The 17,776-nt window shown below is 41.5% G+C and overlaps 1 protein-coding gene across 4 annotated transcripts in view; it reads left to right on the forward strand.

Annotated features, from left to right (window-relative positions):
* The window catches only part of afap1l2 (actin filament associated protein 1-like 2), a 261,920-nt gene that overhangs the window by 186,937 nt on the left and 57,207 nt on the right, over nucleotides 1–17,776 (forward strand). For 3 of the 4 annotated variants that reach the window (XM_041209202.1, XM_041209203.1, XM_041209204.1), the window contains one exon: nucleotides 1,274–1,368. In XM_041209202.1, the coding sequence (XP_041065136.1) occupies nucleotides 1,274–1,368 (95 nt within the window). Of the gene's footprint in view, nucleotides 1–1,273; nucleotides 1,369–1,486; nucleotides 1,669–17,776 lie in introns of those variants that run through there. The other variant, XM_041209205.1, reaches the window with a different exon arrangement.

A 17,776-nucleotide genomic window follows, 5' to 3' on the forward strand; every position in this document is an offset into this window, starting at 1 on the left:
TCTGCTGAACTGCACAATATTACAACTGGATAGAAAATAACCAAAGCCTTATTTTTGGAGCTGCAGGTGTGTTCCTATCCACGCTCCTCCTCACCTGCCAAGGGGCTGCTCTGGGAACGTCACGATCTTGCTGAATTTAATGCAGGACCTCATTATAACTGTTTTCTTCCATTTTCCGCCCAGCAGCCAGGCGACTGGCCGTCTGTCGGGCGGAAAACCAATGACAGGAGTCCACAGCTGAGTTGCTGAGCATGGCAGGAGGTCAGCTGTAATCATGGGACAGGTTGCAGATCGGGGGCTGGAGACGTGGCAGGCAGTGGGTATGCAGTGGAAGAAAGGAGCTGTGTTCGACAGAAGAGAGGCTAATGGCTTCCTGTGGGCTGGAGGAGGGTTGGCGGAGGGGGTCACACTCCTGCTTCTCCAGGCCCACAAAGAGTGCTATAAAAAGCCACCAGTTTCGATCTTCCTTTCTCTGCTGAGTTTCCTGAGCCTTGTGGAACCCAGCACATAACCGTTAAATGTAAATTTTTCTCCCAATTGTACTGAGAGAGCCTGATTTAATATATTAATGAAGTGCTGCTTATCAAAACTTGTTGGTGTAAAACCGGCAATGGATTGTTATGTGGAAAGTTCGGGATATGGTTCCATTTTTTGGGTTTAGCCATGGCCCTCATCCCCTATCCTACTGTCACGGGGGAGTTAACATCGAAGCTAGGAAATGGGAATGACAAACAGGAAGCCTCAAGACTTTCTAAGTATAATAAAGGACATAGCCTTTCTTTATAATCCTGGCATTATATTTCTGTATTCTAGTCACTGGCTTGGCTCTATCCCAGGCCACAGCATGATTACTTTCCACACCGTGTCCAACTTGATTAGATTCAGCCTTCCTAGAGTTAGCTCAGTAAATTCAATAGTTTGTGAACCACCTCAACCTTTGAAATAATCTTATTTTTCATTTTCATACTTATTTTGTTGCATTTCTAAAACTCTTCTCCACTTTAAAAAACACTCTTCTCTCTCATTGCATTTAATAATTGCTTTCCTTTTTCTTTTGTATAAGTTCATTTCAAAGTGAACTTGCTTAGGAATTATCAACTACCTGACTGGGTTGGAAGTATGGGCCTTGGAGCACCAAAATAGGATTATGGTGCTTTCTCACCTCTGCCATCCATCTCAAACCACAAAGATTTTCTTTGTGAATTGGCCCTAGAGAAATCTCGGGAATCCTTGCAGTAAATTTTACAACTGATATCTTTGCTTGTTTTCCCAGGCCTGGATCATGGCGATATTCCCAATGGAATAGATTTTAGGAAGATCACCCCTGCACCTCAGAAGAGCTTGCCTGAGCTTCCACCCACAAAAGCTGTAAGTTTTAAAGTTATATTCTTGTGATTTTCCTTCTCTTTCTGGAACTTGCTCGGATAGCATGTTGCTAATTAACCGTCCGATTATTGCCTAATCTGTTACATGTACCTTGTCAAAGTGCAACATCTACAGGGTCCTGAAGAGCTGTAATGGGAGGAAAGGTGCTTTGCAGCACTGTTTCAGGAACTGCCTTAGACATGCTCAACTATCATGTGTCCAAAGTAACAGGATGACAGAGGTGTTCAGCATTTATCCCAGGAAGGCCTGCTGATGAATCTTCAATCCGATACTGCAGCTATGGTTGGTTACCTCGTGTTACAATGGCTCATTTTATTTTGTTTTTCAAAGCCACAAGCTCATTTTCCACAGCAGTTTGCTGCTACAGCTGCTCTGACCACAAACCTTTCCCAGCTGTTGATGAGCTGCCCATCATGCTAATGTTGGGAGAATAAAGGTTTTGAATATATTACATCAGAAGACAAATATTTAATTATATATTGGTAAACATTTCTAAAACAAGCTAAATGGGGGCGATGCAGGAGACTGATTTGACAGCTGTCCTGATTTTGGTGCTTTATTTTTGCAGTTGCATTGAATATCTTACTGAAAGAGCAGAGAGTGAAATAAACTCTCAGCTACTTTTCAGTAAGAGCAAAAGCCATCAAAACTGATGTGAACAAAGAATTTATTTAGTCTTTCATTGGAATAGATGGAATTACTTATATATGTTGGAGCATGTTATAAATGACATGTTTTCTTGAACAGGAGTAATAAGAAAAGCAAAACAGGAACACCTCCTTGAGGTGCAGCTAAAGAAATTTACTTGCGCTTACTGATAGATTTTTCTCTTCAAGTTAAATTTTTAAGTTAACTCAAACAGAATAAGTCAGATTGTTCTGGTAAGTAGTCCCTTACACACTGCCCTGCTGTAAGAATGAGGGTTCAATTCAGATGTTTGACTTGACCCAAAATAATACCATTCACTTACTTTGATAAAATGCTTGGTGAAAACATAATCAGAAGTGCTGAATTGTGTGTGGTGAATATACATCACATTGTAGGCTTGAGAAAAAATCTGTTGGACAGAGTCTTACATCATCAGGATTGGTTTGAACACTCAAGCTGTGTAATGACCAGTTTTGTTTAGGCAATCTATTTACAGAATAGATGAGCTGCTAAATTCTTTATGGTATTGGTTTGGAAAGGTTTCGGAATCTGAATTAACACCCACGCTTAATTCTTCATCATCCCTGGGTTTATGACTGTATCTCCACTACTGGAATACGTATCCTAAGAGGTCTACTCAGTAATTCTTTCCAGCCCAGTGCTGTTAGCTTCCACTATTTAAACTATTCAAAGACTGACAGTAGATGAATAAAAGAAAAAGAATGGCAACTGATTTTCAAAAAAATGTTCCTAATGATAATACTCCTTTGTTATTAATCAGCCAAAGCTGAGAGCACAACTGGGTGATTGTGCTTTCTTGTGATCAGTGCTTGGAAGTTTCTTTAAAAGTTACTCAGTACATAAATGCGCAGCACTTTTGTTTAATTCTCCTCAATTGAACTTATTCACAAAAAACTGTTCTTTGAACTGTAACCTACAGGAAATGAATCCCACCAAGGAACAAGTACCCCATTCATTTGGAAAGGAGTTCATTAGTTGGGGTGGGAAAAGAGCTTCAGTAAAGGATTAGACACTGGAGATCACTGCCAGTAGGAAATCAGGTGGCAGGAGCTGGTAAATACTTCCCTATTGTACACTTATGCCAGGGAGCAGGCATAATTGCAAAAGAAAATCTGCCTAACAGGCATCAGTGTGAGTGAGTCTTTTTCAGTCTGTTTAAGTTAAATTAAATTAGTGTGGTCAGATCCAGGTCATCTTTAATTATTTCAGATGATAGTTACCTCAACTGGTGATTTCACAACCATACGTGCATACTTTACTTTTAAGGGATGAGATCAGATGTAGGTTATCATGCATCATCAGCTCCTTAAAAGTACAAGTATACAATCTCGTGATTAAATCCCTAATTGAAGTAGCTATCACCTCGCTGGTCTGTGCAAGTATTTGTGTTTTTTGTTTAACTTGTTTTGTTCTGAGAAGCAATCCCTAAAGATCTACAATGAGAATGGCCTCCGTACAGTACCTTCTCCTTCCCTCTTCTTGAAGCTACTCCTGCTCTTTCTTGATTCCTTTGCTGCTCCCACTCGTCCTCCAGCTCTAAAGCAGAGCTACCAGACCAACCAATATGGAATGAAACTGCTTGTTAAGCAAACAAAAAACAACCCAGCACAAAATTGTTCGTAGAATTCAGAATAGAGCTACAGAATATAGAAAAGAGCCAGCAAATAAAAAAGGCCCAGAAGTTAACTGGCATTCTAAGAAGGCAAAGCAGCAACTAACCTGTATGGAGTGGATTGGCCCTTTAAATAGTGCTGCTGCATGGACTTTGCTGCTGATTAGAGCCATAATTTGCTAGGTGCATCAGTCACAAGCAGACCAACTTCATGAGTAAATCTTACAATAAGCTTAGGGCTTTTATATAAATATTATGATGAAGCATTTAAATCATTCTGTTAACACCAAAATTCCAGAATAAACCATTAGGCGGCACATCACTCAAAAATATAATAGGCCGGATTTTGCTGAAAATATAAGTGTCTGAATGGTGTTTGCCATTACAAATATGCAAATTGGCCAACAGCTTGTGACAAAAAAGACATGATTGACAAATGACTGACCAATTTGCACCACTCCACTTTTAAGCAGCTTTCCCATTTCACCGCCTATGATTTTAGTGAAATTTTTAACAATGTGATTTAAGACAGCCAATCAATTTTCCTACTCAGAAAGTGAATAATTAAATGTGTGGCATGTCATTCCTGTAGGTAGTCAATTGCTTTCAGAGATTTTAGAAGTGTCAAATTTTTAAGTTTTTTTCCTTACTTTTCCTTTGCCTTTTTTCTGTCTCTTACTCCAATCTTTCTTTCCCCCATCTTCAGTTCACTTTCTGTACTTGATTTCATCCACTTTATTACTAGCTCTTTCTTAGTCCTTCCTCTGTTTATTTCTCAACCCTTTAACCTCATTGTTTAAGTTTTTCACCAAGGCCTCAGATACCCTGCTGCCCTCACTGTGCCACTAGCAGCAACCTTGTGGACAAAAAATGTTAATACCTAAATGTACACACCAAGCCTAAGTGGTACATTATGAGACGCCCCATTCCAGCAAAACCTGGCCTGCTATAAGTTACTTTTGATACGCATTTGCCCAGGTGAGCTAAGAACTGAACTGATGTAGCTCACCCTGTGAGAATTGTCACTTTTGCCAGGATGACCATTATCAGGAAGTCTAGGGGTGGGAGTTTCCAGCCCCACCTGCCACCGCTGGGATTGTCTGGTCCCGCCGAAAGCCCATGGACTTTTCCTTGGGTTGCCGAATCTCCCGCAGTGGGCCCAGCTACGATGGGGCCGGAAAATCCCTGCCAAAGTCTTTTGTTGCCCTAGTTTCCTGGGCATTGGCCCGCTTTCAGCAGAATGAGATTGTAAATGAGTCGAAAAGTAATATTCCTCAGTGTTCAGAAAAAGCCAGAGTTCGTATGGACCCCATTGTGTAGACAGCAGCTAATGCAATTTGCCCATGATATGCAGTGGATGGAAAAACCACTTCATAACTGCCTCTCCTAATCATTAGCAGTTGCATCCACAATCTCAGTGCTAATCACACACAAATAAGGTGCAAGCAGCTAATTGAAACTTTTTAAAAGACCTGACATTGGTTAAAATCAGAGTACAGGGTAAATACTTATTGAACTGCCTGAAATAATTGGCATGCTTAATCTGTTATAAGTGATGCCTTTGTAATTGATTCCTATAATAATAGCAAATAGATAAGGCCATTTGCCCAATATAGGTGGCTGCCTGTGGCAACGAAAATAGTGTGAATGGTGGGGACTATAATCAGTTTAATCAGTTCTAGCAAGGAGGAAAATTCATATCCCTATCAATCTGACCCTGAATATTTTAGAAAGTGCACAAGCTCAAGGATAAAAATAGAAATTCTTGTCGTTGTGCCATTTTGTGCTACTTCTATTATTTGGAGAGTCTGGCATTTTAATGACACAACTGCATGTGAACCTATACACTTGGTAGAAAGATCTGCCCCTTACAGAATTGCTAGTATTGAATTCGTCATGCTTTAAATATTACACTTCAAAGCATATAAGCAAAACCTGAAAAAATAAATAAAAGTATACTCATATTGGCCACTTTGGTTGAAAATGCTGGGAACACATAAGGCCGTAACAGTGCAGGTCACATATCACATTGTACAGGCCATATCAGGAACTGGAGGAGTTTCAGCTGTATCAAGCAAAACACTGGCGAAGACTGTGGGAAAATGAGCAGCAGTAGTTATCATCTGGAACCAGAGACTGAATTCTCTGGTATTCACGCACATTAAATAGCGAAGCAGTATCTTACAACGTCAAATGTGTCTTAACCATTTGAATGCTAGTTTGATAACAATTATCAGGACACCTTAACAATGGAATTTTAAAAATTTGACTTATTTAGAAGATAAATTTATGATGAAGAGGGACAAATATAAATGACAGAAAATAGATCATCCTTCCTCCTGTTGCTGAGGATTCTCTTCGTGCAATTAACAATATTCAACACCTTTTTTTAAATCATTTTCTTAACCGTAAGTTTGTTCAATGGTGAAAAAGAAATGGCCATCGTTATTTATCAAATCCCTCATGTCAAGGACAAAAAATCTCTCCATTAGCTAGTAGCAGTTCCCATATCCCATGGATATGTGGATGCAAGTAATTGTGCAACTCAACCAGCAGCTGGGTTTTGCTGGTTAAACAGAGAACAAAAAATAAAAATCCTCCACCCTCTTTCTAACTGATTAGCTATTTCTATTACTGACTTAATGACTGCACCCCAGACAAACCAAGTACTTTCAAAAATACTCACCATTGTCTCATTGAGAGATGAAAGTGGGCCTGAAATGTTAAATTTGTTTCTCTCCCCACAAATGGTGCCTGACCTGCTAAGTATTCCCAGTACTTTATGGTTTTATTTCGGATTTCCAGCATACGCAGTATTTTGCTTTTGTATTAAGGTTAAGGGGAGATTTAATACAGGTGCTCAAAATCATGAAGCTGTTGGTAAAATAAATAAGCAGAAACTTCTTTCCACTATATCCGCAGTGTTGGCGACCTGAGGTTACAGATTTAAGGTCATTGGCAAACGAGCCAGAGAAAAGAGAGCCTTGCATTTATATAGCGCCTTTCATGACCTCAGGAAGCCCCAAAGCACTTTGCCGCCAATAAGTATTTTTGAAGTGTTCTCACTGTTGTAATGTAGGAAGCACAGCCGTCAATTTGCATACAACAAGCTCCCGCAAACAGTAATGTGACAATGGCCAGATAATCTGCTTTTTTCTGATGTTGATTGTGGGATAAATATCGGCCAGGGCTGGGGCTAACTCTCCTGCTCTTCTTCAAAGTAATGCCATAAAAGTTTTACATCCGCCTGAGAGAGCAGACAGGGCACAGTTTAATGTCTCACTTGAAAGACAGCGCCTGAAACAGTACAGCAGCCCCTCAGTATTGCATTGGAGTGTCAGTCTGGAGTTTTATGTCAGTCTCTGGAGTGGGATTTGAATCTACAACCTTCTGACTTGGATGGAAAAGTACTATCACTGCATCACGGCTCAGAGGTTAGATAAGGAGAATTTTTTTATGGATTGTTATTGTGATCTGGAATGCACAGCCTCAAAGAGTAAAAGAATCATATTCAATAATAACTTTCAAAAGGTAATTGGATAAATACTTAAAGGGGAGAAAATTGCAGGGTTTTTGGGAAAGAGTGGGAGAGTGGGATTAATTGGCAAGTTCTTTCAAAGCGCCGGCAAAGGCACAATGGGCCGAATGCCTTCAGTCTCTGCTGTAAGATTCTGAGGGCAGGACTTTGTCAAGATTGTAGGGACCACAATGTTGGGCCCAATTCCTGGTCAGAAACCCGGAAGTGGCTGTGGTGGGAAATTGGTCAATGTCTTACTGGATGTGCTTAGTAAGAAGCCCCCTCCAGGAGCCCTGTCCAGTTGAGAACAACAAGAGGACCAAGGAACCAGCAGGCTCAATAGGAAGGCCTGCAGCAATATCCAGCTCTCAAGCCCACCAGGAGAGGTGGATGCTGCCAATTTAGGTAGGAGAAAGCAAGGGAACTTCAAGATAGAAATGTCCTCTGAAGAGTTTTAAAAGTTTAAAATATAAGACTGACTACAAATGCCAGGCCATAAGCACGGAAGGGGAGCCCCTGAACAGGATGGCCTGCAGTCACAGCTGTGGCCCTCTTGAATCCATGGCTCCTGGTGGACTAGGATTTAAAGGAGACGGGCTTTGGCCTCTGCGGGTGCGGGGGTGCGGGGAAGGGCTGCTTGCCAGCAGGAGGATATCCGTGGTGTCACCAAATTGACCACAAGTGGGGACTTAATTGAGTTGAATTAGCTATCCACTGCTGCTGGACTGGTACCAATTAAACCCTACCTGTGGGAAGATCACTGAGAGGCAGAATTGCATTGGGGAGCCGCTCCAACATTTGCTCTCAGGCCAGCGTCCAAACCCATCTCTGTGGGACCTGGAAAATTCAGCACTATGAATCAATGAACTCCAAGGAAATGGACCATGACATCTGTATGCTGCAGGCCAAAATAATATTTTGCAAACAATACAATATGATTGTAGACAAGCTTCATACAGGTTAGCAACATGACTTCGCAATAGCACTAGTGAAGTTTATCACTTTGATTTGGTGGTGAGCTATTACATTTTATACAAAGCAAGACATAAGTAAGGTTTGATTTCACTAGCTGCTAGAATCTCCAAATCTTGCCATCCTTGAGCAAGGCTTACAGTCCATTGCAAGGTACTATTACCTGCCTCAGGTGATACTGACTTATAATTACATTATGGCATCACCCACATCACTGGATGGATCCCAGGATTACAGTGCTGTCTGTTTTGCTCCCCTCCCTTCTCACCAAGCCCCACGTCACAGTCTCCAAGTGAAAATAACATTTCCCAATTACTGCTTATACATGAGACTTTTTTGCATTAAGCCAACAAAATAACCTAAACAGTTTGCATTAAGTATTTCTTTTTCAGATGGTAAAGGATCTCTGAGACAAATGGTTTTGTAATCTGATATAAAAAGAAAAGGCTTGCATAGAGGACTTAACATCTATTCAACCTTTGCCAGTCAGTGTGCAGGGATAAAACAAAATATTGGTACATGAATCAGAACATATAAATTCTTTATCATGATATTTCCACTTTAATATGCAGTAATCCAACATTTTAGACCCTGCACAAGCCTGTGAAAGGGATCTGTTTTACGGTTGGGTGTTTTGCTGGGCAGTGTGCCACTTACAGTAACATTAACAGCTTTCAGGGCTAAATTCCACTGCAATGGAAGTGTGTAATTCAATGTATCTTATCTGTGGCAGCAGAATCTACAGTTAAATTTTGTGATTGCTTACTTTTTGATATATCAAAACCACAGTTTGCACTTGACTTTTAAATTGGGGTCATCACCAAATATATTTCAAATTACTTAAATTCTTATTCAAATTATGGTAGTTGTAGGGGATTCTATTATTAGGGGAATTAATAGCATCCTTTGTAAGCAGGGTGGAGAGTCCCGCATGGTATGTTGCCTGCCCGGTGCCAGGCTGAGAGACATCTCTGACCTGCTTGAAAGGATATTGGAGAGGGAGGGGGAGGATCCAGTTGTTGTGGTCCACGTTGGGACAAATAACATAGGTAAGACCAGGAAAGAGGACCTGTTTGGGGATTATCCGGAACTAGGAACTAAATTAAAGAACGGTCCTCAAGGGTTATAATCTCCGGTTTACTACCTGCGCAACGTACAAATTGGCATAGGGACGCGAGAATAAGGGAAGTAAACACATGGCTAAAGGAGTGGTGCGGGAGAGAGGGGTTCCATTTCGTGGGGCACTGGCATCAGTATTGGAACAAGAGGGATCTGCAACGTTGGGACGGTCTCCACCTGAACCGATCTGGGACCAATGTTCTAGCGAAAAGGGTAAATAGCGTGGTCAACAGGACTTTAAACTAGAAAGTGGGGGGGAGAGGGTAAAACTCCAAAAAGTATGACTAATGGTAAACAAAGCAGCAAGTTAGCATCGGGGGTGGGGGTGGGGGTGGGGGTGGGGGGGGGGGGGGGGGGGGGTGGGGGGGGGGTGTGGGGGGGGGGGAGGGGTTGGATTCAACTTCATGGAAAATTATGAAAAAACTGAAAAGAAAGGAGACTCCAGGAGAGGTTACTAAAGTCTCCAGAGCATAAAATAGGACAGAGTGTTTGGAAAAGGCTAGGAATCTAACTTTAAGCACATAAGATAAAGGGACGACAATGAGAAGGGGGATGGGAAATACAGGACTGAAGGTGTTGTATCTGAATGCACGCATTATACGAAATAAGGTAAATGAGCTTGCGGCGCAGATTGAAATTGGCAGGTATGATGTGGTGGGCATCACGGAGACATGGCTGCAAGGGGATCAGGACTGGGAGCTAAATATCCAAGGATATACATCCTATTGAAAAGATAGGCAGGTTGGCAGAGGGGGTGGGGTTGCTTTGTTAGTAAGAAATAAAATTAAATCGATAGCAAGAAACGGCGTAAGGTCAGATGATGTAGAATCTGTGTGGGTAGAGTTGAGGAACCGCAAAGGTTAAAAAAACCATAATGGGAGTTATGTGCAAGCCTCTGAACAGTAGATAGGATGTGGGGCGCAAGATACACCAGGAGATAGAAAATGCGTGTAAGAAAGGCAAGGTTACAGTGATCATGGGGGATTTCAATTTGCAGGTAGACTGGGAAAATCAGGTTGGTAGTGGATCCCAAGAAAAGGAGTTTGTGGAATGTCTACGAGATGGCTTTTTGGAGCAGCTTGTGGTGGAGCCCACTAGGGAACAGGCAATTCTAGATTTAGTGATGTGTAATGAGGCAGATTTGATAAGGGAGCTTAAAGTGAAGGAACTGTTAGGAGGAAGTGACCATAATATGATAGAATTTACCCTGCAATTTGAGAGGAAAAAGCTGGAATCAGGTGTAACGGTATTACAGTTGAATAAAGGCAACTACAGAGGCATGAGGGAGGAACTGGCCAGAATTGACTGGGAGATGAGCCTAGCAGGAAAGACAGTGGAACAGCAATGGCAGGAGTTTCTGGAAGTAATTTGGGAGACACAGCAAAGATTCATGGCTAGGAAGAAGCAGCATACTAAAGGGAGGACGAGGCAACCATGGCTGACAAGGGAAGTCAAGGACAGCATAAAAGCTAAAGAGAAAGCATACAATGTGGCAAAGAGCAGTGGGAAACCAGGGGATTGGGAAGCCTACAAAGACCAACAGAGGACAACTAAAAAAGAAATAAGGAGGGAGAAGATTAAATATGAGGGTAAACTAGCCAGTAATATAAAAGAAGATTGCAAGAGTATTTTTAGATATATTAAGGATAATAGAGAGGCAAAAGTGGACATTGGGCTGCTGGAAAATGACGCTGGAGAAATAGTAGTAGGGAACAAAGAAATGAGGAAGAACTGAATAGGTACTTTGTGTCAGTCTTCACGGTGGAAGACAAGAGTAACATCCCCAAATTTCAAGAGAGTCGGAGGCCAGAGGTGAGTATGGTGGCCATTACCAAGGAGAAGGTGCTAGGAAAACTGAAAGGTCTGAAGGTGGATAAATCACCTGGGCCAGATGGATTACATCCCAGAGTTCTGAAGGAAATAGCTGAAGAGATAGTGGAGGCGTTAGTGGTGATCTTTCAGGAATCACTGGAGTCAGGGAGGGACCCAGGGGACTGGAAAATCACTAATGTAACCTCCCTGTTTAAGAAGGGAGGGAGGCAAAAGATGGGAAATTACAGGCCGATTAACCTGACCTCAGTCGTTGGTAAGATTTTAGAGTCCATTATTAATGATGAGATTTCAGAATACTTGGAAGTCCATGGTAAAATAGGGCAAAGTCAGCATGTTTTCATCAAGGGGAAGTCATGCCTGACAAATCTGTTAGAATTCTTTGAGGAGGTAAGGAGCAGGTTAGACAAAGGAGAACCAATGGATGTTAGCTACTTGGACTTCCGGAAGGCCTTTGACAAGGTGCCGCACAGGAGGCTGCTCAGTAAGATAAGAGCCCATGGTGTTAGAGGCAAGGTACTAGCATGGATAGAAGAGCCATGGTAGGAGGCAGAGAGTGGGGATAAGGGGGTCCTTCTCAGGATGGCGGCCGGTGACTAGTGGAGTTCCGCAGGGGTCAGTGTTGGGACCACAACTTTTCACTTTATACATTAATGATCTAGATGAAGGAACTGACGGCATTCTGGCTAAGTTTGCAGATGACACAAAGATAGGTGGAGGGACAGGTAATACTGAGGAGGTGGGGAGGCTACAGAAGGATTTAGGAGAATGGGCAAAGAAGTGGCAGATGGAATACAACGTGGGAAAGTGTGAGGTCATGTACTTTGGTAAGAAGAATAGAGGCATAGACTATTTTCTAAATGGGGAGAGAATTCAGAAATCTGGAGTGCAAAGTGACTTGGGAGTCCTAGTCCAGGAATCTCTTAGGTTAACTTGCAGGTTGAGTTGGTAGTTAGGAAGGCAAATGCAATGTTGGCATTTATTTCGAGAGGACTAGAATATAAAAGCAGGGATGTGATGCTGAGGCTTTATAAAGCTCTGGTCAGACCACATTTAGAATATTGTGAGCAATTTTGGGCCCCATATCTCAGGGAGGATGCTGTGGCCCTGGAGAGGGTCCAGAGGAGGTTCATGAGAACGATCCCAGGAATGAAAGGCTTAATATATGAGGAATGTTTGAGGACTCTGGATTTATACTTGATGGAGTTTGGAAGGATGAGGGGGCTCTGATTGAAACTTACAGAATACTGAAAGGCCTGGATAGAGTGGACTTGGGGAAGATGTTTCCATTAGTAGGAGAGACTAGGACCCGAGGGCACAGCCTCAGAGTAAAGGGGAGACCTTTTAGAACAGAGATGAGGAGAAACTTCTTTAGCCAGAGAGTGGTGAATCTATGGAATTCATTGCCACAGAAGGCTGTGGAGGCCAGGTCATTGACTGTATTTAAGACTGAGATAGATAGGTTCTTGATTGGTAAGGGGATCAAAGGTTACGGGAAGAAGGCGGGAGAACTGGGTTGAGAAACTTATCAGCCATGATTGAATGGCGGAGCAGATGCGATTGGCCGAATGGCCTAATTTCTGCTCCTATGTCTTATGGTCTAAATACCATAAATATTTTATTCACATAGATGCAAGCCTTTGAAATTTCAAAGTTTAATCGTAAAGTTTGATCATGGCACAGATTTTGCAGTTTGCAATAATGCTAAAACTGTTAGCACTCTCCATCATTACTCTGTGAAACTGACAGCGACTTCTGGCTTTTGTACATGAGCAGTTAAATGTGGAAATCCAGAAGTTGCCATCAGTGATTTCCTGCTGCTCTACAGGGTGCACTGTTGAAGTCCTTGCAGATGGAACTTAATTAGAAATTGCTGATCTGATGTGAACTTCTATTTTTATGTATTAGTTTCACTGTTAAAACCCTAGAAACTGTTACACTTCGTTGAATGAGCTGTAACTGATTCTACTGTCACACTGAGTCATAATTACTTATGAACAACCTCTCAGGCTCTGAAAAACTTATATTTGTGGAATGTTAAATATCTCCATTCCATGCTACAAATTCCATAGATTTTTAAAATAATGTTTTTAAAGTTTGCTTGCAATATTTCAGCTTCTACTTTAACCCCATGTTTATGCTCCAATTTTTGTTTTGCTTTCTATAAAATTATAAGAAGTGAGTGTTACACTCTACTGTTTCTGCCTAATTTTCTATCTGTGAGAACTCTTCAATGTGATTGGCTGCTTAACCTGCTTAGTGACACCACTGTGGCTGGATGCCAAATAATTGTCAGAATGAAATTTATGTCGGGGAAAGTGAAAGATTGCTAGATCCTTGTGGGCAGCTCCTTTTGAGGGTGGGTGGAGATTAGGAATTGCAAGAGTTAGAAAATGTTGGTGGTAGTAGTTTATAGACCCCTTAACAGTAATTATACTGTTGGACAGGGCATTAAACAATAAATTATTGGAGTGTGTAACAAAGGCAATGTAATAATTGTGGAGGACTTTAATCTTCATTCGGACTGGTTCTCAATCAAATTGGCAAGGGTGGCCTAAAGATGAGTTTGTAGAATGTTTTTATGACTGTTTCCTGGGGCAAAAGGTTGTGGAACCAATTCAGGATGAAGCTATTTTAGATTTAGTATTATGTAATGAGGCAGCATTAATTAATAACCTCATAGTAAAAGATCTGCTGATCATAATACAAATGAATTACATGTTAAGTTTGAAATCAACATACACCAATCACAAACAAGAATCTTAAATTTAAACAAAGCCAATTAAATAGGTTTGAGAGAAGAACAGGCTAAGGTTGAATGGGTAAATAAACTAAAAGATATGGCCATAAATGAACAGTAGGAAACATTCAAAGGAACAGCTAAAGGCAGAATTTAATTCCCCACCAACCCCCTGCCCCGCCCCGCTCCCCCCCACCCCCGAGTTCTCCAACACAATATCCCAGCTCCCAACAGTGTTTAAAGGCCCTCTAAACCTTACCCCTCACATGCATCACCGCATCCCCCCCCACCACACCCATCACTCCATGCTAGCCACCTTGGGGCCCTGCATGTATTACCATAGCCAATCACCCAGTTTTCACTGTACAGTCCTCAGATTCCATGCAATATCAATGGAAAATATTTTCCATCCCTTGCGTGAATAAATAAACTTCTCACCATCAAATAGAAGCCTCTTTGTCATTGGTTTTGAGAGAAAATGCATGCCATGTGAAAATAAACCTTGTAATATTTGTGATCCTTTTGATTTCTGGTTTGTTGACATGAACTATGTCAAAGGGACATAACACAAATTCATGAAACTGTCATTCATTCTCAAATGAATGGAATACCTATTGTGCTGAAACCCATTAGCACTTGAAATTCAGCCAAGCATTGCTAAAGGCCTTGGCTGTCCAAACATTAAGCTGCTCTCTGGGGAGGAAAGAACCAAAGGTAAAAACAAAGAACCAAAGGTGCTCATTTCAATTTCACAGCAGAGTGCCTGTCAATCAATGTAAGCGATCAGGTGGTTAGATTGTTTTTCAAGTGGAGGTTTTTTCCAGCCAAAACCATTTTTTAAAAAATCAGCCAGAGTCATTTAAATCACAGCAAAAAAGATGAAAGCACAGGCTGACCGGATATTTTGTAACACGTTTAATTGCATTATGGTGCTTTCTCCATTGGAAAGGCACTAATGGATGTGAACAAAAACACAACGTTGGTCAATGTAAGTGTCAACTTTTCTGGACAGATCCCTGTGATGAATCACTGCATTAAAACACATCTACATTATAATATAAACACCTATGAAGGTGAAAACACTTTACACATATCTTTCAGAATTTCCCGTACTCCTTAGCAGGTTTTCCATTTTATTCACAAACTCTCAAACCTGACATTTTTAATGGGCTTCCAAAACCCTACACTACCAGATGGAAATGGTATGTGGGAGGAAATCTGATTTTCACCCACATTCAAAATGAGGAACCTAATTTCAGTGAAGTGGATGTGCATTTTGCAAACTAGGCATTCTTGACTTGCAAAAGGGTGGGAACAAAATGGCGTGTGGCTGGAAATACAGAAGAATATCAGATGTCCTCCAGGAAAACTAAGTGTGACCATCCACGCACAGAAAAGCACCTCTGCACCCTGATGAGAATTTGGCCCTTGATCTCTATATTTCAGGAAGTACATACTTCTAGTGGAGGCAGTACAGCCAATGGGCGGAATTGTCCCAGATTTGCACTAAGTGCGGTAGCAGGTAGCTAAAAAGTTTTACCCCTGGCCTTGATGGCAGGTTTTCTTGCCATATTATCCCAAACCTGCCGCATTACTTATATATTCCTGGGAACATGCTGTTTCCATGGCGGCAGGCTCTCATTTGCCTGGCACGCCATCACCTTGCCACTTTATCATGCTGGGCGCCATACTTAACCTCTAGCTGTGCATACACATCTCAGTGCTTCCAGCCCACAACTACTGCAGAAAAGATGTACCTGAAAGGCAAAAAGACTGCAGCCCCCAGGTTTAATGATGCTGTCAAGAAGCTATAATTGTTTTCATGTTATTTGGAATTTATTGTCAAGTAGAGTAATAGTGGGGTCTGTGTCTATGTATGTGTGTTTATCTGTGTGTGTGGGACTTAATTGAATTAAAGACAGCTGGTCTGAAACCTTTGATGTAAGAAGAGGAGCTAGGCTTGAAATGCTAAATAGGTAAATATAGGTGAAGTTTTAGAATGTGAGGTGTAAAGGGAACATCTGTATTTTTAAATAAACCAGAGTAGCTTGAATTCAAAAGAGAGGGTTAAATGTTTCACCTAGCCAGGACAATTATGAAATAGTGCTTATTTTTCCCACTGATTACTGGTAAACTTGTTACTATATTAGATTTTTATTATTAGAGAGATAAAGTCCAAAGACATAGTGAAACAATGGGAATTTGCATTCAAAGGGGAAAGTTTGTATAAAGGAAAGAAGGCTGCCTGCAAGGGGAGGCATTTTTAAGATCTAACACAACTGTGAAAAGCCTCATGTTGATGTCTCCAAGGAACCGAAGCTGAGGAAAAACTCATTTTGAATTCAGCTGTCCAGGGTATGTGCTTTGCCTGGGTCTGTTTAATCTGTGTGTTTTACTGCTGACTTAACAGAGGTTTAACTGGGAGTTAGATTAATGAGGGGATTTAGAAGTTATTACAGCAGCAATTTGTAGACATATGTATGGGCTTACAATCTTTTCTTTTATTAATAAATGTTTAATTTAGTTTTCTAAGCCTCAGTGGCCTTTTAACTGAGTTCAAAGCCTGCATATCAACATAAATACAAATTGCAAATAGCTGTGGCAGCTGCTTTAAGTTTCCCTCCGAGATTTGCAGCGTGGCATTTACCATCCACCTGCCGTAACAGACGCGTCACTAGAATGTCATTTGGATGTTATGGAGGCCCACTGTGATGCCTCTACACCCACTCTGGCCGCAGGACAGGCAGCAGCATCACCAATCCAGCATGGCAGGCGGTGGCAGCAGTGGTCAGTGCCAATGCTGCACAGAAGAAATTGGTCATCCAATTGCCTGCAAAGGCAAGATCTTCTCTGCTGGGGAGTGGGTACAGGTTTGAGTCGGGCGTGCTGATGGTGGAAAAAATTTGGAGGCAACCACAAGCTATTTAAGAGGCTTGCCTTGGTGCTGTGGGGCTTTGTCCGACTTAAACTAAAAATACAAAGGCCCTCCAGCCCTCACCCCTCACCTACAAATACTCCCCATATCCCATACATGCCACCTCATGCCCCCCACCCACCCTCTATGGCCCCTCATGCTCCCTGCACCAAGCTATGTCTGTTCACCCACCCCCCATGGCTCCTCATGCCCCCAATGCCAAGCTGTTGCCTTCCAAAAAACCCTCCATGATCCCTCATACCCTCCAATGTCAAGCTATAGAACTTCCATGCCCAATTATCCACTATACACTGTATAGAATCAATGAACCCTGTAGTGGCAGTAGAATATATTAAAAAAAACTTTAGATAAGTAATTCATTCATAACTTTCTACTATGTTAAAAAAGTCATTTCACTTAGAAAACACTAAAAGTGTCAATTATCCAGACCCTTTAAAGTATCAATAACAAAATCCACACCTGCTTGAAAGCACTTAACCTTGTGTAAATAAATATTATGAAATTGACAGCAGAGAGCCTGAGCCTTCAATTAAGCAGTTATAATCCCTGTGGCTCAGGTGTTTAATCAGGTTAATGGATTTCTGGGCTCTCAACCAAGCCTCATTCTATATAATTGGCTGAGAGCCCAGACTTCCATTCAAATACTTAAACAACTAAGCCCAAGGGAAAGTACTGCTTGAATGATAGCTCTGGCTCTCTGAGCTCTGCTGTTAATTTCACATTGTTTATTTATACAAGATAAAGGGGTTTCAAGTGTTTGCAGTTTTGGCTATTGATACTTTAAAGGATCTGGATGATTGACACTTTTATTAGCCTGTAGTAAAAAAGAGTCTTTTAAGAAAGTGTCAAGTTATCAATGAATGACTGTTATTTAAAGCTTCTTTTAAACGCATCCTGCAATCATAATAGGATTCATGGTTTCTGTCCAGTGTATAGAGGATGAATGAGTGTGCAAGTGCCATAACTGGCATGGTAGGGCATGATGAGCCATAGGAG

The sequence above is a fragment of the Carcharodon carcharias genome, chromosome 17 (assembly GCF_017639515.1).
Source record: "Carcharodon carcharias isolate sCarCar2 chromosome 17, sCarCar2.pri, whole genome shotgun sequence".
NCBI classification, from domain to species: domain Eukaryota; kingdom Metazoa; phylum Chordata; class Chondrichthyes; order Lamniformes; family Lamnidae; genus Carcharodon; species Carcharodon carcharias.